We start from the raw sequence: 27,552 nt of genomic DNA, 5'->3' as shown, positions 1-27,552 counted from the left end.
TCTCTAGCATGTTTACCATAAATTACACAAAACATAAAATACATTATTAACTGAACATAAAATACATAAACATAAAAATAACATAAATTGGTGGGGAGGGGTGGTCATGCTGATGTATGGAAGTAGGATAAAATGGAGTTAATTATGGAGGTGTGGACAGATGAAGAGAAAACAAATTGGACTTTCGATGCATCGGCGAGAGGGAACCTGTCACTGCACTTGTCATCCCCCTGTCATCTGTGAAGGATGATAGGCTAGAGTGTGAGTCTGTTGTGTGACTTACATGTGGATTTATACTTTTTAATGAGAGAAAGGTGTCTCCTATGCGGGTTAGACAATAAATGGTTGAAGGATAAATAAATAAACATGCACACTGTATAGCGCATCCATAAATCTGCATAAGATCATTTAGCCCAGAAAGAATCAAAATGATGGACTGTGCTGATAATCACATGCTAAGCTAAGTAAATGACTAACACAAAGCAGACTGCTGTCAGACAGAACACACACACTATTCCACCTCTACAAGCTTGCAATTTGGGAAATGGGTCAGATGTGACTTTGAATCATGTATCTTTGTGTTTGTCTTTGTGCGTGTGTGTTTGTGGGGTACCAAAGAGCAATAGAGTGACTGATCAGGCTTCATTGCGGATGTGGCAGAATGCAGATGTTTCTCGGAACTGCCTCGCTATGATTTAATGATGAAAAGCAGAAGGCAGCAGACTTCAACTCTGGAGAGGCAGCAGGAGCAGACTACGTCAATATTAGATTCAGAATCAAAGACGGGGGAGATTGTGATTTATTTGTCACTTTTCATTTGAGTGTTGCTTACAGAAACAAGTTTGGGAACTCTTTTTATCTTCGCATCTTTCATCTTTTTTTAAGCTGGTTGAAAAGCTTGTTTTTGACTGTATTTATGTCATCAAAATAGAGCCCTGGCTGACTGAGATTGTAATGCATCTTATGGATGATCCCAAAGGAAATTCCAATGTTATGTTGACAGGAGGCGATGTCTATCGCCTGTTTGTGTTCCCTTTGGTTTAATGTTTTACGGGATTTTTACAGCTTGTCGGGTTTGTGGATAAAAATTTGGGGAAACAGAACATCACAAGAAAAGGTACTTTATAAAAACGTAAAATAAGACAACTTAAAAAAGGTCATCCATTGCTCTGTTCAATGTTTCAGCAGGTGAAGTGCAGCAATAGCAGTGCAAAGGGGTAGGACAGGGTGTAAATGACAGAGGGGGGAAAAAAAATCAATCAGCATGACCAGTGAAACAAACAGGACAAGCACGTTTTTGGCCTTCTACTGATAAAAATTGTATTTTGCAAGGTGGCCAGCAGATGGCACAGCACCTTTGGTCTCAAAGGGAAGGAGAAAGATTGGGAGAGCAGGGCAGGGGGAGGAAGAGAAAGAGATCTTTTTGTGAGTTTTGTTTTCCTGGTTGACTGATCTCCCTCAGTGGTCTGATTGTGAGAATGGGCTCGTGGGAAGTGTTCTCTCACCGCAGGTGTCAGACTGCTGTTAGATAAGATTATTTGTGGGGGTGAGGAGGTTGCATTATTTTTTCGTGTGTGCGTGTGTGTGTGTGCATGCACGTCCGCTGATTGTGTGCTTCTTCTCATTAAACGTCTGTCTGATAGAAATGTAGCGCTATATAGTGTTCATTTGGAACACGGTATAACACAGAAGTTGTTTTTGACTTACACACTGTGCTCCATATGGTCCCACTCAGTAGGAGAAAGAGAGGGAAACAGAGAGGAAGCTCATGCTCCGACTTCCTAAGCCTTGTCCCTATTTGTTTTCTCACATAAAACCAAAGTTGTATCAGTTTTGTCTTCTATAGGAGTGGGTTTTTATTGCTCAGTGATTCTTCATATCTCATCCACTGACTGTGATTTTCTACAGAGGCGCTGCACAAAGTGCTACAGTAGTACAGTGCTGTACTGTACTTATTAATGTCAAGGGATCAGGTTTTAGGTATCAGGTACAGGTGATGCAAATACTAAATTGCTCTCTGATTGCAGTATCGTAATTACTGTTTACTATTGAGAAAACTCAATGGTAATTCTTAGTTTGAATGAGGTATATGCTAGTGGTAATTAAAATGCAAATCAATACAACAAATTAAAGCTTAGTTGTCACTGTTATACTTAATGTAACAACAAACAAGCAAGTTCATCTCTTGTAAAGCCAAAGACTCCGCTTTTACACTTTACAATAATGTGTTTGTGTGTGTTCAATGGTCCTCTGTCAGATTTTATTCCCAGTTTGTTACAAATTTGGATCCTTTCCATGAAGACTCAAGGGCAAATTCTATTCTCTGGCTTGCTGGAATGTAAACCTTCCAGCAGCAAAGTCCTCCTCTTTGATTTGTGTTTGTTAAAGTGAGTGTGTTTGGTCAAGCAAATTATAAAAACAAGCGGATAATAAGGGTTAGCAGGCGTGATAAGCCATAATATCATGTAAACTGGCAGCAGGGATAGTTTAAGCCGGTCTTATGCTAATGTTACTACAAGTGACTGTCAGCAATACAGGAATACAAATATCTTCAAACATGCCTAAACCCACAAATAAACACATAAGCAAACACACAACGCCCACAGACACACACTGAACACACACAGCCATAAACAGCGCTGTTGTTTAAAAATAGACCTTTTTATTTACAAATAGTAATGCAAGCAAATTATAAATGATGAATTCTTAATTTTTCATCTCAAAAAAATTCATCTTATTGTGAAATATTTTTCAAAGAACTGTAAATAATTTTAGACTTTATATACTTATACTTACTGTTATTCTTACATGTTCTGTTTGGCCTAAAAGAGCCCAGAAAAATCTCTAAGGGCACCAAGTTCATCAATCTTTGACATGCTAAAATTATTAACACAATCAGTAATGAGACTTTTTTTCATTACATGTAAGTTCCATAAGTTATAATTTCTTCCACATTACCCGCATTTAGTGATAACTTATTTGCCAAGTCATATGTTGTGTTTAATTGAGAATTAACATTGTTGTTCTTTTTCCTGGCATTGTATTCACTCACACCAAATGTTCGTATAAATATCTTAAAATTACACCGATGTGCATGTTTTCTGGATGATAAATCTTTTGTTGAAAGTCTGACTGCCACTACTCCTCCAGATCCTATAGGTTTGCTAATAACACAACACATCTACTTGGAATACTACTAAAATATACAGTTTAACTCTGGACAGAGGATGTTGAAAAGCTGCCAGTGCTCAGTTTTGCCAGCCTGACACTTTCAGCCAACAAATACAGGGCTACCTTGCCTTAGGCCAACTTCTTTGGCAACAGCAAGAAGAAAAACATATGAAGCTACTGTTAATTAAGTGCAGATAAACCAAACACGTCAAATCTTTAAGGCCTGCCTCACCCTTCTGCTTCATCGGGTTTCTTTTTCACCATAAAATGTTGTTAAAGTGCACACACACACACACACAGTACGCCTAACCTTATGTGAAAGTGATAGCACTACATTACCTTATCAGTAAGCTATACTTTAGCTGTCACACAAACAAACAGAGGAGGGAGCCTCTTTAGAGAGGACTTTTTTTTTTCTCACCCGTTATATCATTTTTATTCGAAATGCCACATCTGATCATCTGCCTCTTTATAATTACTAACGGTGACATTTATCCAGATTCCTACTGTTTTACAAGACCTTTACATTTAATTGTACTTGATTCTGCACTTTCAGTTGCCATTGGAGACTGCAAGTGTGAAGCATTGTTCAAATCCTGAATTAGATTTTTGGCAATATGTAATGGATTTTGGATGACATTATTTCTGACAATCCCCAAAAAATGTCATAGAAGTGGTCACTTTCACAGTGGGTGGGCTGTAAGAAGGAGCGTTGTCCAACTCTCAGTGAAGATAGACAGGCATTTCTTTTTTCTTTTTTTTTTTTTTTTTGTCGTCAAATGTTTTTAAAAAGTAAATATAATTAAATCCACCACCAAGTTTCACAAACACATTCAGTCCACTACTTCATTTGGAGACGAATACACAGACATAGCTGTCAGCCTTGAATGTCATTATATATTCTCTGTTGTCATTTCAGTTCATTCTGTCTTTTGTCAGCTGCGTGTAAGGACTAATATCTTTCTCCAAGGTTGCTATACTGATAAGTTTGTCATGAGTAGCAGACAGTAGATGATATATCTATGTATCTATCTATCTGTTCATCCATTCATACATCCATCCACTAAATTAAACACAGCATCTAAGTCAGCTTTTGTTTTTCCTGCAGTCCGCCTGCAAACCCTTCATCCCCGCCACCCTCATACTCCATTTTTCCCCTTTCTTTATTCCCTCTTTTTGGTTAATTGAATGTTGCATGCATTTGGAACAGTTTTAAAATATATAATGAGGTCATTTGCATTAGACTGCAGATTGGGTGACCTTTGCTTTTGCCAATAATTACTGTAAAACCCGTCTCTGTCTGTCATCACCGAGGATGTGGCAGGGACCTCTCTGTGCTCACGAAAGGTTAGCTGGAAGCTTGTGTCTGGACTTATGAAAAAGCCTGAGGAAAATGTCATTAGAGCAAGGGGGAAAGACACTTGGAATTAACAATTGGAAATTCAATCAGGATGGCTTTAAGGATGGTGTGTGTGTGTGTGTGTGTGTTCTACAACAGAAGGGCTTTAAGATATGTCCCTGGAACACTTGTGGGTTAGGAAATGCCTCTCCTCACTCAGAATGCAGAATGTGGGAAGAAGGACACCATGGAGGCGACTCCTGTTAACTCTGCAGGCCAATACGACTTTGACAACACCCAAACACAGTTTCAACACAAACTAAACCATCAGGCTGTCATTGTCACTGCAGCAATCCTCACGTACATGATAACATTCTGCCACCAATGTCTAGAAATTCATGGCCTTCATTAATTCCGCCTGATATTAAATAAATCATGTATTTATGACAGACTCACAAATTTGACACTTTTCATGCTGATTTTTTTGTTAGAGTGCATTATGTTGAATTTGCATGCTGTTATTGGTTATTGTTGTGCAGTTAAACGCGACTGTATTACTCATGTTTGAACTCCCCTCCCCATCAATAACTCGGCCCGAATCAAAATAGACCTGTTTTTTTCCAATTATTCTCAGAAATCTGAAATCGAACCGTTCAATTCATCAATGCCTTCCTTACTTATAAATATTTAACACATTTTACATTGTTGAGACAAATTTATTTCACACTGCAGAGCTGATCAATACTCAGTGTGTCAAACAGCAAGCATGAGCCTTGCTTAACTCAGTGTACAAATAAAAGAATACAACTTTGAGCGAGGCAGAGCAGAGCACTAACATCAGAGGCTCTGTTTTGTGCTCTTGGTTCTAGTCGCAGCGGCGCGTCACGTTTCACCTGCCGGATGGCTCCCAGGAGAGCTGCAGTGACAGCGGTCTTGGGGACCATGAGCCTGTAGGCAGTGGCTCCCTCCTCACACAACCTCTCCCTCTGGTGCAGGCGCAGGACGACTTCTACGAGCAGGCCTCCCCTGATAAGAGGACTGAAGCTGATGGCAACTCCGATCCCAACTCTGGTGAGTTGTAATATATGGCCGAGTCGTGGCAAACTACAATTTCTTTTAATAAGCCTGCAGAAAGTATAATATGCACGTATCCATAGCTTTCTTATTTTGTCTTTTGCAAACTCTTTGAGTTTAAACCACCATTGTAGACACTTTTAAACTGCTGCAAAATGTTCACGCCTGATATTGATCCAGTTTATTGGACAGTAGTGTCTTTTCTTCAAAACAGAATATGGCTCTCTAAATTTTCCTCTCAGTTTATAGCAGACAGCTAAATCTGAACATATCTTGTCCTAAAATGCAGGTTAAAGAAAATTAAGGCAATCTTTCAGATTTTGCTTCAGGGAATGACTTGAACTCCTTGAACAGAGATTATAAAATTTCATGAAAAGCAACATCAGTCTCTATAACACCTTAACGTTCCACATAGCATTTAATTTAGAGCCATTTGATTTCTCAAGTAGGTTTCTAGTAGATACATGAGCAGGTCATTCATTTCTCAGTTAATCATCCAGACTTGTTCATTCCTCCCAGGAGCAAACCTGGTCCTCCCATAGGCTCCTCACCTATTTGTGAAACTCATTTGATTTATTTAGAGATGATTTCCCAGTTGGAAGTCTTAGTGCTCAGCTGAAGATGTTAACTTCCCACTATTTCTGGTGGGAATGTACATCTCCGACCCAGTTTTCTCATTTTATCATTAAGAGGTGAGGCGTGCGCGAAGATCAAGCGCATCGCCCCAAGGTCGATGCCAGCTTGCCTGCTGAGGGTGGAGCAGCCAGCACCACATAAATACGAGTGCTGTGAGTAAACTCTGTGTGTGTATGATTTCATAGAGACTCTTAGCAGATGTATTCACGCTTGGCAGATGAATAACATGTGGGCCTACTGACTCACTGTCTTCACAAATGAATAGAGCTACACATGGCCCAGCCACATGCTGTTGTAAGTACCTGGCTAAGATTGAAAGGAAAAAAAAAACATCTTAAATTTAGTTCATAGGAAGCAAAAAGCATAGGAAAAATATGTAGACTGCCTCATCTGTGTGTTCTTTTATCTCCCCTCTTTGCAAGCAACAAGAGGGACAACTGCCATATGTAAGATCAATATTTAATAATCATGATTATATATTTCACACAAAAAGAATAGAATAGATAAATGTTGAAAAAGAAATAAACTTCTGACTGGATTATGGTCATGGCAATGATTTTTTCCAAATGTAATAATTTGTGAAACATTCCTATACCCTAATAAGTTTGACAAGTTTGATGGCTGTGAGTGCAAATTCAATATAAATGATACTAAGTCAATATGAAACATAATCTGAATGCCAATGGAAATTAATTATACATGAACATAATTTTCAGAAAACACAGCTCATAATTTCTTTGCAATTTCAAAAGTGAACAGACAGGTGATTAAAGTCAACAAGAGCTGACAATATATGGAAGCTGTAATTAAAAAGCAAAGAGCAATTATTGGTCGGCACTGTTGATGAGCACATTGTATTCCATGACATGCCAGACATTTACGCAACATGTTAAACTGACATATGCAAATTAGATACACATGTCAGAAAGGAGGTACGCCTTAAATGCGGGGAGAATTAAAACACATGACCAAAGGTACAAGAGCCACTACAAATGACAGATTAGAAAGGCTTGTATTAATTACAGTAAATTCAGATATATGTGCAATGCTCATAGAATGATATAAATGTAAAAACTTTGCCAAAGGTCCGAGTCGGACCTCTTGACACGATTCAACAAGGTGACATCTGACCATGTAAAAAGATTTGACCCACATAATTTATTAATAAAACATGAAACTGACTTAAAATGGTCTTTCTGTCTAGTCTCTATAAGTACAAATAAATTTGTATCAGTAAGTATATGCATGATATGGTGTATAGAAAGAGGGAGAAGAGCAGAGAAAGTCTTTGGTTCTCTGAAGCTGAGTCAAGTGTACGGCAAAATGAGGTATGGTTTGTAAAACACATTATTTAAAGTAAATCTAAGAAAGACCTTAACACTTATGGAAGTCCTCATGCGTGTATTTGAACTAGCTGCATGAACTGTTCATGGTTCTCTAACAAAAGGCATCAATTTTGTCTTTAAACACTGACATTCTGCTATGGTATTGGTTACCAGCACACTATAATCAGTGACAGCGGTGGTTTTTGATCTTTAACTGCTGCTTGGCAGGATAATGATTTTATGTCCCATCTATGAGGTATTTGTTACCTGCTGGTTGCATGAACTCAGTGGTCTCAGGTTAACTAGTTTTGAGTAAATCCCTGGCAGACTTAAAAAAAATAAAAAATAAAACACACACACAAACTGTCTTTTTACAGTTTCTTGCTACTAGCTATTTGTTGACAAGGGCAAGCAGCATCTGGAAGATATTTAACACCATTGTGTTCTTACTTCAGGCGCAAATTATCTTGTAACACTGCTGAAAACAAGCCCATCCATTGCAACACTGTAGAATAGGACCTTGACAGTGGGGGGTCTTACTGCTTTGTTCAGTGTTTGACAATAATATCTCCTACCTTTTTTGTCTGACATATTAAGACTGTTCAAAAGACCTTCTTAAAGAGTCAAAATTGGAATAATTTATTCAATTAGTATAACTCTGCTGTCCTTGTTTCTTTTGCAGGATGTTGGGAAAAAATATTAGTTCAAGAGTGCTCTTTTCTTGGTTGCAAGCAAGTGGGATTCACACAGGAGATGTACAAAGTTGCACTCAGATGAGAGTGATCAGTATGTAGTCTATAGTATCTGTAGTATATGTGTGATGAAAAGGCAAGTGATGTTAAATTATGATACACAGTCAGCATTTAGAACCGGGAATATTCTACTACAAATCCGTAATAAATAGTTAGCTTTAAAAAAAAAAAAAAAATCTAGACAGATGCTGGACGCTAAATCTAATTAAATCATAATTCTATAATTCTAGCAAGCCTAATGAAACCCTGTGATTTTCACAAAACAAACTGACTGTCATGTTTTAAACTACTAAAGTAACAAAGAATCTTTGGATCTTGACCTCACTATTTAGTTTTATTTATTTATACATATAATATATGAAAGTGAACTTACTAATTATCCTTTATGTAATACAAGACGGTGGTTAGACTTGTGCGTAGGTTGTGGCTTTCATCTGAACTAAGGAAACATGCATAGTGTGGGAGTTATGAAAGTCTGATGTCTAACAGTATTTTTTTATGAAGGAGAAAAGCGCAAAGGGATGTTTCTCTTGAAGTTATGCCTAAAGCTTTACGGCAGTTTCCAATAGTAAAAATAAACACAGACAACACAGTAACAGTACAAACAGTTGGGCTAACATCTCTGCATTTTGTGTAGAGACAAGACAAACTTATAATAATGCATTTGAAAGTGATATGTGAGCAAATTTATTTTAAAAGGAGGGAAAGACCTTACAAGGGGCTTCCACTGGTTTGCCACTAATTTCTAAGAGCATTTGTTTTTTTTTTAACAAAAGCTCTTCAATTTTTACACACAATTCCCAAAGCAGCACTTACAAGCAAATGCACTGTTGAGAGCTTCTTAACATCCGCTGTCCATGGTGCTGAAGAGAAGGATGACTTGATTTAAAGTAACGTGCTGTGATATGTTCTCCATACACCATGTCAGTAAGAAGAGATATAGAGATTTGGGAGAGAGTTTTACGCCTCAAGGTGCTTTTAGGTAACAGAACAGCAGAGCCTCTTTAATGTTTCTTTCATCATAGTTTACTCTTACTTCTGCCTTGCTTAATAATACACAAAATATTGATTTGAAATTGAAGCTTCTGTTTTTATTAGGCCACGCCATTAAAAGGCAAATCAAATAAATGGTACGGGGGAAAGTAATAGTCACATGCTTAATATCTTCTAGGACTGCTGCCTGTCTCTGCGCAATTATAGAGGAAAGTCGTTCTCAACAGATAGGCCCCATAATGAAACAAATAAACAATCAAGTCACATATTCACCAAACAAACGCATATTTGAATGTTTTTGTTTGTATATGTTGATAGCTGGGCTGCTGAAGACTGTTACATTGGTGGTGCATGGATTAGGGTTCCCAGACCACAAAGAAGATAAAAAACATAACAGGAGGGCACCCAGAATAAACAGAGAGGAGAGTGGGATGAGATAGGAAAGTCATGTTTATTTATAAAACATTTAAAACAACCATTATCGACTAAAGTGCTATGAATGATTTAAAAACACGGCAGACAAGAAACACAGCAGTAAGACAAAATGATCGGTCATCCAGTCACGCATACACAAAACGCACACACACACACACACACACAGAAAGAAAAATAGGGAAGGATTGTGAGAATTGGTGGAGTGTGTGCTCTGATAAAGCGAGGAATGCTGTTCTTCTGTCTAGAGACAGCCCTTTAAGCTTCAAATCTATGAAACAATCAAGAGCCCCATCTCCGATGACCTTAGAGCTCTACAGGTCAAATCAAACAGAAATAACATAGATAAGCCTTATAAACAATAAAATAACCTTAAAGTCATTTCTAAATTGTCCTAGGAGACAGTAAGGAGAGTCAACAAAATAAATGATGAGGTCACTATTGGGCAACATTTACTGAGTATTTTTATAAAGTATAACACTGTTGTTTGGATGCATTTTTATATCTCCAAGTGCACTAATGTGACCGATTTCATATTCCTGCTCCACAGCACTTTATTTGCAGACGATAAACAACTGTCTTGGAGGCACTCCTTCCTCACAAACACTGTCACTATCACGATGGAAACATAGGCTCCACTTCTGGACACTGAATTTGAAAGTATGAAAATTGTTTTATTTGTGTAAGTCACAAAGTTGCTTTTCAACTTTGGCATTCTTGGAACTTCAGCTGATTTTAGTACCTTGGTTCCTAAAAAAACATCTTTAAGATGCTTGTTTATTCATCGCCTGCTTTTGTATATTAATCGCTTTGTCTGTGAATCGTCTTTTTCTGACACTACTAATGTGTTATAATTAGACAGGCTTTTGAGCAGAATGCTGGCATTGTACAAACAGCCTTTTAACGTTTATGTACTCTAAACGTAGTCTAAACAGTGGGTGTTGCTGTATGTCATGAGCTGTGATAGCGCGATTATCACAGTTATTGATGATTTAGTGAAGGGGAGGATAACCCCCTTTTTAAACAGCTCAGTTTAAACAGTTATCAAAAATGATTTTTAAAAGTTAGTTGTTTTTTTTTCCAAGAGTTACATAAATGTTGCTTCTGACAGTGATATGAATAGGCAAAGTGTTCTAGACAAAGGACTGTGAATAATCAAACAGAAAGGCTAAATAACATATTGAGTTTGAAATAAAGAAAGTCAACAGCTGACAACATGCTTATCAAAACAGTTTCCTGACCGCTTTGTGTTTCAAGCTGGCTGGCAATACGTTGACTAGCATAGTAGGTTGTTCCATCACAAGTCTGAACTGGTTTATTTTTTTGTCGAAATTGTAATACTAACAAAGTATTCAATAAATAAATCCAAATAATTTTTTTTGCATCTTTTAGTGTTACAGACAGGAGTGTCATAGACAGCCTAATTAGATTGCACAATTTACTGGGTCTGAGCTGCATATAACCCTGCTTGTGAAAAATGCTTCTGAATGCTACGATGCACTGTTAACTTCTAGATGAGGGTAGATAATAGAATATATATATAATAGATATACGTTGGACTTGAATGGACCTTGAAAGGAATATGAGATTAAGCATTCTTGTTTGTTGTATTCTAATTAATATATGTAAAGAGAATAAGTTTAGACCAGGAGAAAGAGTGTCTGAGAAAGCATGCCAATGCTGCATGGCTTTACGTATAAATAACCTGAGCTGACCTCTTCTGAGTCAAGTGTAAACTTTTTGTCAAATAACTGTTAGATATTTACAGTAATCCAATACCATCATGGTGATATGTTTGTTTTGCTTTGTTTTCCCTCAAAATGGTCAACTGTATGAAGAAGCAAAAAATAGAAAAAAAATGAATACATAAATAAACATTCAGACTTTCATGCTCATAATGAGGCTTCCTGTCTACATATTTAGCTATGAAACATTTTATTTGTATAGAAAATTACAGCCAAACTGAGTATTTTATTTTTTTCAAATTATGAATGTAAATATAAAATGTAAGTATGAAGAAATGTTAGTTGGTAATGCATCTATCATACTGTGCATGCCAAGTCTTGTGAAGAAGTGTGGTTAACCAATCAAATTCACAATCCATTTAAAATACAGACTGAATAGATTATTATATGTCTTCCATAATAAACTGTATAGGAAGCTGAGAAACCAATGGCAGCAATTATTGCTGCTATTACGTTACTGTGCTGGGAAATACAGAAAACAAATAATACTAGATGTTTGATCTACTGGGGCCAATAATCCTCCTACTCATTCATAATTAAATCACATTTAAGGAGAATCCTCCTTGCGTCAGCACATTGTGCCTGTACAAGCACATGCACAGAAGGCTCTTGTAGGTTTTTTTCTGTTCATTTTGAGCACCAGTTGAACTTTATCAGTTGCACTGTTGGAAGATGGGTGACGTTAAAAGTAACACAGTTCGCCAAAATGGTTGGTTGCACTTTTTATGTATAGGATCACGCCCAGCTGACGGAAACAGATGAGTGGTCAGGTGAGTGGACGAGGTGCTCGTTGAAACAGCACAATGTGACTGGGAGAGGGCAGCTGTTCAGGGCCTTGGTGGAGAGGGACAAAATGCTCAAATGCAAGATTGTTAGGTTCTCTACCATGAAAATGGAACCACTTTAGCCATTAATCATTGATGGACAGGAGATGAGGAATAACTCCCTTATTTAGGTATCCTGCTCCATTCCCTTCTGCACTGCTTTGTCTGAAACATCAAAGCATCTTTTAAAGTCCCAAGTGTGCCAAATATTCACATCAAAAAACAAATTACTCTAAAAGTGACTCTTAATGAGCCAGAAAAATATTTCACTAAATGTGGAAATAATGTAAAATATTACCATTCCTGCAGTGTTAATCACTAACACATGTAGCCATCAAGACTTGGTGATTTAATGCTTTCTCCATGTTTTCCCCATGTTTTGTCAGCATGTGGCTATTATTTTTATCACAATATTGTCAAAATATGCTGCAGGGAAGCAAGATGGTCACAGCATCATATTTTTATAATTGTTAAAGCCAAATTTCTGGTGTTATCATTCCCAGGAGTCCATAATGTCTCTCCATTGGCAAAGAAGATTGGCAGCTTCTTCACTACATCTTACCTTTGTGCCACAAGGCTTGTTGTCATGGAAATGGATTAGCGTGATACACAAAAAAAGCAACCGATTTACTTTGCAAATTACTACATACTGTGCCTTTGCAAGTACCATTCATTGAAGAGCGCCACATGGGCTCACTAAACAGGTTATGACAGATATGGCACACAACTTTTTCTCAGTGGGGTATTTATTTCATAGCTTTACCAGAATAGATATACAGTATAATATAGAGTAAGTCAGAAAGGTCCCAGAAAGGTTGTTTTAAATATTCTTTATGTTAAAGCTTAATTATTGTTTTTTTTGTTTGTTTTTTTTAACCAGTATTATTATTGACGGTGCTTTAGTCTTGCAATTTACTTATTTTCCAAATGCATATTTGGTCAAAAATGTGGCAAATTTTTCACGTAAAGATAACAGGCATGAAAGTCACTGCAGTTGGACAAATATTCTAATATATACAGTATACACACTGGACACCAGCTAAAGAAAATTGAAAATGGTTGGAGGTATGACCATTTCCCACAGAGGAGAGCGTAGGCTGGTGAGTGGGCTTAGTTAGTATGCTAAAGGTGTGTACTCTTGGGCACAATCACTTAAATTCTGAGTTCAGTATAAGTTTCCATACATTGTGTGATCAGTTGTTGCAATGTAGGCAGTGACACTTTTGACTTTGGGTGGACTAGAAGAAGACTGCAGCATTCTGGATGAGCTGCAGGGGTAGAGGAAAGCTCTTTAGTGTCACAGCCAAGAGCGTGTTGCAGTAATCCAGACAGGAGGTTGCGGCCATGATGTTATCCTTGTGCGACAAAGTTGGGAGTATAATTCTTGATGCCTTTAGCAAATAAAGGCTAGTTGAAATGCTTATCCACCTCTGGCTATAGCTGTAACAATCAGATAGATAGAGATTGGACTATGTGTTGCCGTTCACAGCCGCTAGTGATTAAGCATCAACACATTAACAATACTGAATGTTTGTTGCCTCATACTGACATCTGCATATCCGTATGTTAAAATTAAATATTTGCTCTGCTGCAGAGTTTCAATAGACAAAAACAAAAGGCGTAAGATAGAGATTAAAATCTCACCTGTCACTCATCATGTCTAATACATTTTCTCCAGAAACACGGTACTACTTAAATGTGTGACAATATAATACACTGGAGTCAGTAATATCCGCACCCTAACAGGCAAACAGTGGAGATACTGTGTATCTCAAACTCAGTGAAACTCGACTTTCACTGATAGCAGAAGATAAGAGAAGAATGTATAAACACACTCCAACAAAAACCAGCGGAACATGCTATTACTTAGCAATTAGTTAGGAGGCGGACAGCCAATTAAGCATGTATATTTCACATGTTCTTCTATTTGTGGATACTGTAGCTGTCCAGGGATCATAAGACAATCGCATTCTCATTCACTGAAGATGTTTAATACATGAAATGTCTTAAAACGATAGGGGAAAAGTAATGTAACTCAAAATAGAAAAATGAAGGATGCAAACAAACATCTTCAGCAGTTGTTCAGTACAGCACCACAGGTTGTACAGCTTCTAAGTCCCTCCACACAGACACACCTTAAAATATCCTTAGGCCTCCATGCATGTGTTTTGATTACAACCATAAAACACATGTTGCAGAGATATTGCCGCCACTATACCTGTCGGATTTTATTGTTGCATATTTAGCCACAGAGATACGTGACATGATGCCTTTTATGAAATCTTTATTGCAGAAATTAGGACGATTTAAAAGCATTCTGTCATTTGACTAAGAGAAACAGACACATCTAGTGAAACACTGAACTCTGTGCCAGCAGCTTTGTCGTTTCTGTAGTACAGATGCCCAGCAATTGTCTATTCAGGATAAACAAATACCAGGCTGTCACTCAGTCTGGCAGCCATCCGACCACCTCAGTCACAGGCAGCCAGTGTTGCCAGTGAGATGGTGGGATGCCAAATCAGTAGATGGATGTCACAGATCCTGCAGTGACACACCTTGAGTATCTGTTTGCATATCCTTTAAGTGTATATCAAAGTGATAAATCAATGTGGAGGCACTTAAACCATACATTGTCAAGTTTGTTGCTGTAGAGGAGATACGTTCTCTTGTAAAGTTTAGTTTTGAGTCATTTTCACTTGTCAACCGTTGTAGGAGACAGCCAATTCTGTCTTCTCTTTCCTTAAGGGAAATTTGAAGGGATGATCTGTGCATATTTGCAGCATAAACCCTGCTGCATGTGAGGAAGTGTGTGTTTGTGTTTGTGTGTTCCTCCTGATACCTAAATCCCATTGTGTGAAGAGGAAGTAGCAGGGTAGAGTAGCTAGGGCCCCTGACCAAGCCTGTGGGTGGGTGGCATGGATTCATAAATCAGGGAGCAGTGTTAATCTCTCTCAGGTATTGGAAAGCCAGCCCTCAGTAAATATGTTGCCCCAGGATAGAATGGGGTTTAAAGGATTTCTGTCTCCAAAGAGAAATTAGGCAGGAGCTTCAGAAGTGAGCTAAATGGAAATGCTTGCTGGAGCATACAGAGAGAGCAGGGCGCTGCTGTCAGCTAGTAAACATCGTCTCAGAGTAGCCTCAGTCATTATCGTGGCAGTCGGTGCCAGCAACCAGAATGAGCAGACGGGTGGGCCGATGAGGAGCATCTTCTATGCTGATGATTAGTCACAATAGGGAGGAGAAGGACTGTTGGATTACACTGTTGGGAATGAGAATTATTTGTTCTATAAGTTAAGTGGCTAATTACAGAAACTTACAGTTACATCCTGCCCACTTTGCGCTATGGGATTTTTGAAAGAAATGAACTAACAAATGATTATTCTGATTCTTTTTTCTTTCCTGAGCCTGACATGTTTTCCGCTTGTGTACATCATTTCAAGGTGCAACCCACTGTGTTTTGGCAATCACAGAATGATTTTTTTAGACCTATTGTGGATCATCTAGTAAGTCAAATGAGTCAACATCAAATGTAAAAAAGTTTAAATGTAAGAGCTGGTTTAGTAAGTAATAAGAGGGATTTTTTTTATCATTATCTGCATATAGATAAGACTGCATAGTCCAAATAATGAAAGCTTATGAACTACTATTCATGGGGATGGGGAATGTATCAGTTTTATCCATTTTCTAAACTCACTGATCCCGATAAAGGATCATGGGGGGATCATGGATGGTTCATTATCTTACTGGACAAGAGGCAGGATGCCAGGCTACCACAGACTCACAATTATACAGAGAAACAACAAATAAAGGATTCACAATGGATTCACACAATTTTTGAGTTTTTGCTCTTTTTCTTACAGCTGAATTTTTGAGCTGTCAGTAGGAGGCTGCCTTCACATTCATTGCTGAAAATCTGATTTTAGGAGGTGGGTGTATGAGCTTGATATGTGATATCACAAATAGCTTGGAAGCCAATAATTGTTATAATAATCAGCATAAAAGTGTGATGTGGAAACATCCCTGAGACTGAGACATATATTCTTAAACATATGAGAATTTATCTCATTTTTAAAACTCTCTGTCCAGTCTGTTACACAAAGGCTTTTTCCCACAGTGTTTGTAGTGTTGTGTACCTGCTGAGCTTTTTCAGACTCTGAGCCCCTTGTGGAAAATGCTTGCACATCTATAAAATGCATGTTATAATTAATTTGAGTAATTGTAGATTTTTTTTCCCCTTTGAATCTTTTATTTCTCATTCATGTATTTATTTACACTGAAATGAAGATAATCTTATCTGTAATCAAAGGACTGATGACAGCTGCCATACAATCATACATTTTGCTTAACAATTTGTGTTAACATATAAAAATTTTGAATACTTGATATAAATTGTTTCTCATATTTCCTTTTGCATTATTTGTCTAGTTTTTAGTTTAGTTTTTAATTGTCTCATTATGTATGAGGTATGAGGTTATTCAGGAAACATCCTCCCTAAAATCTCAATATGTTTTACAGTTTTCTTTAAGCCTGCATTGAACAAACAAGACACGATGTGTTAATTAGAAATCTTTAGAGGTGTCAGAAAATCTACTTTTAACCCTTGTATTATGTTACGGGTCAATTTGACCCATTTCAGTTTTCATGTTGACCAAAGTACTGGTTATCCTTTCTTTTTCTTCCTGCAATTTTGTGACTTTTCCTCATCTTGGGTCATGAACTGGTGTGTAAAATCTGGACTCTTTGATGTGTAGTAAAATGTCTGTGCAGAGTTTGTATACGAAGATGATGTTGCGGGTCATTTTGACCCGGACACTTTAATGTGGGTAAATAGCTGTTTAGATCCAAATTAAACACTTTGATCTCTTTGATATACTTTGTTTAGATTGCCAAATTATTTGTATTTTGAAACAGAGGCCCAGGTGTGAATGGAGGAGGAACTTTCTCACCCTTGTGCTTGTCACTGTTCTCATGTCATCTCTTTGACAAACACACCAAAATGAGCTCCAGAAGTTTTACAGTTGAAGAAACTGTGGCACTGATGTTGAACTGGGATAGTGATGCAGAGGAAGAGATTTCAGAGACAGAGGATCTTTCAGAGACTGAGGACAATGTTATTGATGATCCAGATTGTCAATTTTCTTCCGATGAGGATTCAGAGGACGAGTCTGCCGTTGGATCTCCATCAGCTGAAAACCAAGGAATGCAGCAATCATCGTCCACAGAGGGGACATGGACATCAAAAGATGGTAATATAAAATGGTCAACATCACCACACCAAAGCCGAGGTAGACTGTCATCTTCCAATGTCATCAAAATGACTCCCGGTCCTACACGATTTGCTGTCACACGAGTTGATGATATTCAATCAGCATTTCAGCTCTTCATATCGCCAATAGAGAAGATTATACTGGACATGACCAATTTGGAGGGGAGGCGTGTATTTCAAGAGAAATGGAAGCCACTGGATCAGACTGACTTGCATGCTTACATCGGAATTCTGGTATTAGCTGGAGTGTACAGGTCAAGGGGAGAAGCAACTGCAAGTTTGTGGAACGAAGAGAATGGAAGGCCAATCTTTCGAGCAACAATGTCTCTGGAGACATTTCACATGATATCTCGTGTGATCCGATTTGACAACTGCGACACAAGAGCTGGTCGACGTGAAAGAGACAAGTTAGCTGCGATCAGAGATGTATGGGATAAATGGGTTGAAATTCTGCCTTTGTTGTACAATCCTGGTCCCCATGTTACTGTTGTTCCATTCAGGGGGCGCTGTCCTTTCCGACAGTACATGCCCAACAAGCCCGCCAAGTATGGCATCAAAATATGGGTAGCTTGTGATGCAAAACACAGCAACATACAGCTGCCAGCGCAAGACTGCCCGTTGGCCCTTGGTGATTTTCTATAACATTGTGGATGTGTCTGCTTACAATGCCTATGTCCTGTGGACTGAAATCAACCAACAATGGAATGCCGGAAAATTGTTCCGACGTCGGCTTTTCCTGGAACAACTCGGCAAAGCACTTGTTACTCCTAAGATGCAGAGTCGAGCCAGGCCACCTAAAACCCCAGCAGCTGCGGCTGTCATTGAAAAGGTCAAGCTCACGTCACCCAACCAATCTGTAATGGATCCATTAGATACAGGTGTGAAGAAACGGAAGAGATGCCAGGTCTGTCCCCCCTGAGATGACAGTAAAACAAGTACCTGTTGTGTGAAATGCAAGAATTACATCTGCAGAAAGCACACAATTACATTCTGTCCATCGTGTGGAGAACAATGAAAATGTTGAACATTGAAAATGGGGAAAGTCAAATGACAAACAAAAGTGTTCGTGAAGAGAGGAAAATTAAAATAAAGATGTTATTGGTTTTAAAATTAAATAGTTCTTAAATATAGTGTTGGGATTAAAAATATATTGTATGTCTCTTTTCTATATGTTCCTATAATCTAAAATAAAGATGTTATTGGTTTAACCTGTTTTTGTTTTACTGTTAGTTGATTTACACAGTACGGGTCAAAATGACCCGCAACATAATCAACGTCATTTTTTTTCAACATAATACAAGGGTTAAGACAAACTAGCTGCACAGACATAAGAATCGCTCTGAAAAAGAAGGCAAAAAAAGTAAAAAAGTATATTTCACAAAATGTCTCTAAAAATAAAATTAATCCATGTTGTATTTGTTACAAGAAATGTAGGAAATTTGTTGCAGATTTGGATCATCTTATTATCTCCAATTTATCTCTTTTGATTCATCCTTGCATTACTGTTAGATACTAGTTTTAATATTCCTGGACTGTTTTGCCAAATGACAAATATTGTTACTGTTCTGCATTGCAGTGTGTCACCCTCTAATACAAACTTACAGGCCCTTGACACGAGTCAGAGAGAGACAGAGACAAAGATGCCAGAGAGAGAGAGAGTATTTATACTGAGACAGCAACTTAAATGGGTTATCATAGCATTAAAGTTCCGCACAGACTGGGCTCTTTTAACATGTCACTGTGAGAGTTCTCACAAAGAAAACGGTATCTTCAGAGAAAGCTGCACCTTAACCTTGGTGAACTGATCTGGGGGTAGTGAGTGCTGTGATAGGGACTAATCCCCTGCTGTGTGCTTTGAGCGGGACTCAGAGCAATACACTAGAGGAAACCAAGGAGAGGCGAGGAACAAGCGCGAAGAAAGAGACTTCTGACAAACTGAAAAATGTGTTGAAGTGGTGCTGTCACCGTGATGAATCCTCTCTGACATCGTCTCGAAATGGGATGGAATCTCAATGCGCATGTGTGCATGAGTGTAAAGAGGAGATTGTGTTTGCGTAGTGTGTGTACTGTGAATTTTTCAACCGAAGCATATGGTGTTTAGTTTGTACAAAAATACACCAGGAACCAAGCTGACGCCTCCCGGTTAATTTCAGAAGTTTACAAACATAGAAGTCAGAGTGTGACACTGAGAATTAAAGCAGATGTTTGGAAGGTCTCAGTTAAATCAAACTTGGTACTTCCTGATTGCACATGGCACTGCAAAGTGTTAAAATACAAATTAAACACGTTTTATTGCCAACATGTGGACAGAGGAATAAAAATCAGATACTGATCTCTGCTGGTTCGCTGATCTCAGTTACAGCAGCCATGGGTAGTCAATTCATTGATTAATAGTCAAAAAAAAATTGCTACCAAATCTTGATAATCCATTAAACATTTCAGTTATTTTTAAAACATAAATGTCAAACATTTGCTGGTTCCAGCTTCTTTAATGTAAGGATTTGCTGCTTTTCGTTATCATTTATGATAGCAAATGAACAGACTTTGGGTTTTGGGCTGCTGGCTGGACAAAAGCAGCGGTTCTTTGAGCCTGTTCTTTGGCGTTACACAAAGAGTGGTCCCCATGTATTTGGATAGGCCGTCCTCACTGGCCTGCTACGTTTATTCAAATTTCAGTGGGTGAATACGTGACCGTGACTGTGATCGTGATCGGGGGAGAGCATTACCCAAAGACTCCAGCAGAGGGCAGAGACTGCGTGAGATCGAACATGACGGATTTATCCATTCATACAGTGGTCATTCAGCACTGAAACTATATAATAGTAGATACATGTAAGTCAATTCTAAACTGTTTAATCAAAATATGCTCATAACACTAAAAACCACAGTAATATGCTGTATATTACAACTTTTAAAAAAACTCATGCATTTGTTGTATACGATTACTCAGAGAGAGTTCATTTGATTTTGAAATGGCTTGTGAATTGATGCATTTCACTGTTGCTTTCAGGTATTTAAAATGACACTGAACTGCTGATGGGGGAACAACAATTACGGGTCAATAAAGGTCACATAATTGTTACTGACAGACTGACAGGGGCTTAGGACAACATGTTTACTGTTGTTGTTTTGAGGATCATCCTGCCTTAACACTTTTTCTATGTTCTGAAACCCCTAGAAAAGTTAGTGTTATATTCTTACAATATCTGGTGTGAATTACAATTAACAATTTTAAACAATTAAATTAACTGTACTAAAGCCAAAAAGCAACAGGAAATGCTGCATTAATTTCACCACATTTATTAAGATTGGGATGCAGGGATGCTTTTATATCAGTTGTTGTTGGTACATTTGATGTCATCTTCAAGGGTGCATGTCTACATAGTGTCTTTTTTTTGAGTGGCAGAGTTTTTTCACTTGTGTGCCATGTTGTCCCACTATTCCCCTGCAAAAAATTAAAAATCAAAAATTGCCATGTTTTATATATGCAACTTTACAGTCTCACAGTCAGCTCTAACTGCAGTGACAAATACATCGCTTTTCCTGTGGATGCTTCATAATAAAAGCCACTCGTCTTTTGCCAGTTGAATGCTCTTAATATGAAGGACGAACGTAGGAGGCTGTTATCAAAAGCACAGAAGTGCACTTCATTACAGGAATGCATTTTTTTTTCCCTGTCAATCTAAAATCAGTTATCGACAAATAATTACTGAATGCATATACTGAATGGCTATTGCAGAAAATGCAGACCATGAATACCTTTTAGTATCAAAAAGGGGCTTTGACAGTCTTGAGGATTATAGCCTTAAAATAATAATGTGTGATCTTTTACGATGTGTTCGCATGTGCACATGTCTGTGTGTGCGTGTGTGTGTGTGTGTGAGAGAGAGAGAGACAGAGAGTGGGACACAAAGACAGGTACTCAACAGAGACTTCAGGTGAGCACAACTAATAAGAGGTGAGAAAGAAAATATCACATTGAAAATAGATGGAGGGATGACAGGTGAAGTCAAGGTGAGCTGACAGGGTGAGAAGTAATCACTCCGAGAGTAGGATGCATACTGATCCTGCAAGCGATAGAAAGGAAAAGGTCATAGACAAAATACAGCAAGTTTGAGAAGAGAAAATATGGCAAACATTCCTGCTGCTCTGGGAGGACAGTCATATAGTGACAGAGCTTCCTACAGACTGACAGTTTGATGGTAGTCGTGAGTGGCATGAGGGAAGCTCTGACAATTTCTGTATATTATGGCTCATTGAGGATTATGGATTATTGTCTTTACCTGCAAAGAAGGTAAATCCAATGGTCAGTAGTTTGATAATACAGTGAGATCAAAGGCAAAACTGCTGATTTTAGATGATGAGTGTGGCTGTGATCACTACACTAGCATCTATGTAAAAGGCAAAGGTAAATACATCAGTTAAGTGAAATTAAATTTAAGAAATCATCATTTAGTTATGTTGATATTTGGAGAAACAGTCAAGGTAGCAACACAGTGATTGTCATTTTTCATTTCACGAAACCACTGAAAGAAAACTCGACTGGGCTTTTAGTAGCTTCATTGATGTGTGTCGAACACTCCAGATACATTACACTTGGGGGGCTGCAAAAAGGTGTTTTGTAGCTGAATGGAGCTGCTCAGACACACATAATGAAAATACAATAGCTAGACTCGAATGAAGGAGAACGGCTGGTTGGTTCTTTGGTTATAAAGCTAAATAAATGTAAGGATCAAGGTTTTCTTATCATAGATCCAACATTAGAGATGCGGAAAAGAAACATTTTTCTGCACCTCTAATATTCGCAAGCCGAACATTTGAAAATCACCTATTATCATTCAGTTCCAGTGGACTGAGTGTTGATTGACAGTATTTCAACTCAGCTGGTATCACAGCCATTGTGGCAAGGCTCCAAGTAGAAGCATTCTGTAGACGAGCCACAACATCCTCCCTATCTTCTCCTCTGATCCATCCACACATCTTCTGTTTCCTTTCATTTTCTCCTGCTACTTCTCTCCACTCTTTATCATTTTCCTGCCCGCCTCTCTGCTTCTCCATGCCTCACCCCTCACACCACGACTCATCAGTACCTACTGGCTTTTTTTTTTTTTCTCCCCACGTGATTTCATGCTGTTACCTAACTCGTGGCTTTGCATCATTTTCATTTTTTTTCCTCTCTCACTTCACTTTGGTGGTTGCAAGATCAGAAAGGAGATGAGTTAGATTTCAATCAAGCGCATGTCAGATCTTGACTGAAGGAGGGAGAAATTAAAATACAAAGGAAGAACAAAGAAATGCAAACTCATGTCTGCATGTAATGCCCTAACAAAACATGAGGCAGGGCCTGATGATATGGCCCACACTCATGCCAGCATGCATACAAGGCAATCATGTACTGACTAAAAATAGTCAGCATGCAGACAACCTCTCTAAGTAATTTTAGATTGCATGCCCTTTTGAAAAAAGCTAGGTTTGACATTCACATCTGTTCACCTGGCAGCACCATTACAGTTATGTTAACTGTATACCAGGTTCTGCTTGCTGTACAATAGACATGTGAATGTGCATGTGATTAAAAAAAGTGTTTTGAACTGAGTTTTTATTAGTAGTCTCTGTTTAATGTGAAGCAACTAGTATGTGGCTGCTATGTAAATAAATGAAATACATTAAATGTGTTTCTGGGAGGATGGAGGGTGTTATGATGCTACTGTCCCTCCCACTGGGTCCTGCCTCAACCCCAGCATCATGAGCTAATCCCTAGAAATGTCACCCAGAGCTTGGCAAGCCATTTGTTGCTTACTGGTGTGAAATTTGCCACTAGGTGAGAGTGATTCCATTTAATCTATCCGCTATTACAAGCTGCAATTTTGCATGGTAGACAGTATTACCCAGATAAAGTGTTTAATGGAGTTACACTGCGATTTACAGAGGGCAATCCTGGGAGCTGAGCTCAAACTTTTTACTTTAAAAAGTCACTTGGAAATACTACAAAACAGGGGTGTAACCAGTTCGGAATTCATTTCCAATTTGTACATGTATTTATGCATTTAGCACATTGATTTAGCACAATCAGGTTTAGTACAACATTGCAAGGTAAAATACGATTTGTTTTGAGGGCAGTTTTTTGGAAGATTTTATTTTTGGCTGACCTCTACAACTTTAAAGTAATTTGTATTTTGTCACATTTTCATTGGCTACAACAATGTATCTTCCTCAGTCGTACATAATAATTTACAATACTTCCTTCTCCATTATCCATGAAAAATTTGGCAGTTAGCAGTATATACTTTACTAGCATTAAATAATTTTTCCTTTCAGACAACAGGAGCCAGATTTCAATACCATCCCCAGAAAATATTGCCACGTAACAGCTTGAAAAAGAAAATATTTCTTTATTTATTACTTTATTGAACAGAGACAATACAGAAGAACATTGTTACCAAAGAAGCAGCAAAGGAACATTAGATGGTGTCTAGCTAACTATAATTATACAATTATATTGAACTGACTTTGTCACATAATTGCATTTACTGTCTGTGCAGACTATTTCCTTTCTCTTTGTCATTGATGCCCTGGATAATGGATATGGATGTTCGCTCTGCCTTTCTGGCACCTCTGACTGTTGTTTATGTATTTATTTATTTGAAAATATTAAATTAAAGTTTCATTTTATTTTATTGATGGATCTGAAGACTGTATTCCATGCTTTGCTGCCATGTGCAAACACATAATCACGTATCCCTGCTCGTAATATTTTGACTATGATGAAAACAATTTTTAATCACAAACCCATCATTCAGTAACTACTGCTACACAGAAGATTTGCTGTCGTGGTCATGCTGACCAGACGATTTATGCTCTTCACCAACATGTCACCATAACTTTCATTGTATGAGAGGTTCTTTAAAAATTAACCTTCTTCTGCCTTTGTGCCAAACTATGATGGTACAGAGCAAGGCAGCACAGACAGCTGGCAGAAAAACTCAGACCCATCTGTCTTCCCTCTACCTGGCACTTCAGCCCTCACCTTACCAGAGATCAGAGAGCTTCTTGCGTGTGCCTGACTTTCTAATTCTCACATGGAAGAGATAAGCTGAACATATATGCTGGTACACCTGTTCAGCACTGGCTCAATCACTGGAGAAATTCCTGTAATGTAACGTCTTAGCCTTTCCACTGGCAACACTTCATTGTACTGGAATATGGGATCAAAACCTGATCCACCCTGAGCGGTTAAGTTGGGGCTGGCAGCCCACGAGAAAACGAAAGACAGCAAAACTTCCAAGTTCTTTGAAGTATAAATTTGTATAAAATTGATAATTACTGTGAAATGTCAAGCAGCTTGTGTTCATTTACGGTGTGAAAATCTCTTCAGTTTGAGTTTTTCTGTCTTGATCCGCACATCACTAAATCTCTGCGTTTCAGTATTTACTGATCCTACTAAATTTAATATGACACACAATGCAACTAACAAACTAACAACTACTAACTAACTCTGACTCTTTACTGTTGTTGTAAGCTGTTGCGATGTAAGGAAATGGGCAAAGTCAAGATTCACCCCACCTCTTTCAGTGCCACCTGTTACACACTGCCCACTATGAAATCAGACAGTGTGGGAGTGCAGAGCTCCATAGGGTCCTCAAACCTGCCACACAGGAATATTATTGATGCTCAGTATCCAACGCTGAGAGTCTTTAATAAGAAAAACTGTGTACTGTGGAGAGAAAAAACAGCAGATCTGGTGATTTGTAAAAGTAATGATGTTCAGTTGATGCTTTCCGAGTGTCTGCATCAATTAAATGCTTTAATTAGAGATTTTAGACTTAAGTACTTCCACTGACTCATTGTATGCTGTATGTTCTCAAAGAGAACTATGACAGCTTTGTTTCGGTCCACTTGGAAGTTACATTAATCTCCAACTTAAAACCTCAATATCAGTGGAAAGATGTTAACTTTAGAAGTTAATGTTTGAAGTTCTTATGCATATTCTAAACCACATTAAAAATCTGACCAGAGCTTCCTTTAATATGGCAGGAGCCAATAAGCAGAGAAGTTTTCATACATTACTTTGGTCCCTTGTGTGTTAATTAATATTTATATTTGTCCACTGCCTCAAACTTTGCCTTCAGGCATTTATTAAATTATCATGAGTTTGGGCAGAGGCACTACTGAGTGTGTTAGTGAGAGCTCTGCAGTGCTGTATGGTGTGCACGATCTGTGACACGACCGCTCCATGATTCACCAATCAAAAGATTCCACACAAATTAAAAAGAGGACCATTAATGACAGCCCATACAAACCATATCAACAGAAGCAGTGAGTTGGGGGAGGGGCATTAAGCACTTGTTTGTTTACCCATTTATTTACATAAGTCAGTGATGCAGAGAGTTGCCTTTGGCAGCCTGAACCTAAACACCCATAGCTTTACAATCTCCACAATTAGAGCTGGTCCTGTGAGGTATCTGACAGCATGACCAGGAGGTGCATGCTACCTAGTGCTGAACACACTCCTACTAAATGCAAGGCAGCCATGATAATTAGTGTTTCTAGCCAGGAGCTCCTCAATGGCGTCTCACCCCCGCACTGACCCAGGGAGATTGGAAAGAGGCCCTGTGGCTCCCAAGAGACTGAGCCTGTCAGGTCCATCACTTCTCCCACGACATAGGAGTGAGCGGAGGTGTTTTAAATGCCAAACAGGACACACTTGCCAGGCCTATCGGCTCTGCCTGAATACAAGTCCTGTCTGTCTGTCTGGTGTCCCTACTCTGTGGACCCTGAAGCAGAGCTGAGGCTCATTGTCTGGGGACAGTTAACCTGCAGGGAGGGAGGGAACAAATCCAAAAAAGTGTTTCCAGTTGGTATGTTGCAGAGACTTCACACACTACTGCTGAATCACCCAGAAATATATTCGTCTATAGTTACATTTTTAGCTGCGTATGTGTATTTCCTTTTTCTTTTAGTCATGTAATGTGAGCTGGAAGTCAGATCTTTTTGCTGTACATTTTTCTTTGTTTGCACCTATTTGTATGGAAAACTAACAGTCTGGGGATAACATCAAGCAGGCATGAAGCCTGATTTGAGATCACAGTGGTGAGTGCACTGAATGTGTGCATAGCTGTATAATGATATTTGTTTGCATGGTGTTTGTTCTCACTCTGATGCAGCTCAAAATGATATGAAGCAAATTTACTTCACGTATTACGTGCCAAGGCCCTGACTCAAGTGCATTCTGTATGTATCATGATATTTCTACTCAGTCAAGATATAGATTGATTTCACTGTTAAAATATTTGATTGAAAAGTAAAAAAAAAAGGTACTATATTTATAACACTTACTTTCAGTAGATTTCACATTGCTATGCCGAAAGTTTAAAGATCAAAAACTGTGCAGTGTGACACAGCTCAACTCAAGGAACAATAAAAAGGCAGGACTTCATAAAAGAAACCAAAAGCAAGATGATGCAACAAAACCAGTGGTCTCCGTTATGCATGAATGAACTGAAGGATGTGCTGTGGGTGCAGCAAAAAAATGAAAAAACCTTATGTAACCAAACCAAATAAGTACAGGAAGCCAAGGCAGAGAGGGAGAACAGCTGACTGCAACGGGAACTTAACGGTTAGATCGAAAGTGTCCAGGGTCAATCCTATACCGCTCTTAAATTAGCTAGATATTGTTGATCTGCAGGTCAAAGTTCAATCAAATCAAATTTTGATCAATACGTGACCAGGAGGAGAACAAAGAAAGTACAGTCTGTTTCCACATTGAAATGAATGAAGAGCAAATTTTCGCTTGACCACACCTTCAGTGGTGTAGAAAAAGAAATTTTCTCACTATCTAAGTCCGTCCTCCAGCCTCCCGTAAAGAAAGACTTTCTGTGTTGCCACAGTAGATTTTATATTATATAGACACAAGCTGTTATAATAAGAACAAAGGTTTTCAGATTAATTAAAACAGACTATAAGATTTGTGCAATTCTTACTTCAAAACCTAATAA

General features: G+C 38.3%; 1 protein-coding gene across 1 annotated transcript in view; it reads left to right on the top strand.

The window, feature by feature from the left end:
- The window catches only part of LOC124060261 (protocadherin-9), a 181,650-nt gene that overhangs the window by 121,595 nt on the left and 32,503 nt on the right, over positions 1 to 27,552 (top strand). Inside the window, exon 4 of the mRNA XM_046390985.1 lies at positions 5,380 to 5,581. Within this exon, the coding sequence (XP_046246941.1) occupies positions 5,380 to 5,581 (202 nt within the window). The remainder of the gene's footprint in view (positions 1 to 5,379; positions 5,582 to 27,552) is intronic.

The sequence above is a fragment of the Scatophagus argus genome, chromosome 1, assembly GCF_020382885.2.
Source record: "Scatophagus argus isolate fScaArg1 chromosome 1, fScaArg1.pri, whole genome shotgun sequence".
NCBI lineage: Eukaryota > Metazoa > Chordata > Actinopteri > Scatophagidae > Scatophagus > Scatophagus argus.
Note: the sequence above shows the minus strand (reverse complement) of the source record. Positions and strands in the feature narration are given on the sequence as shown.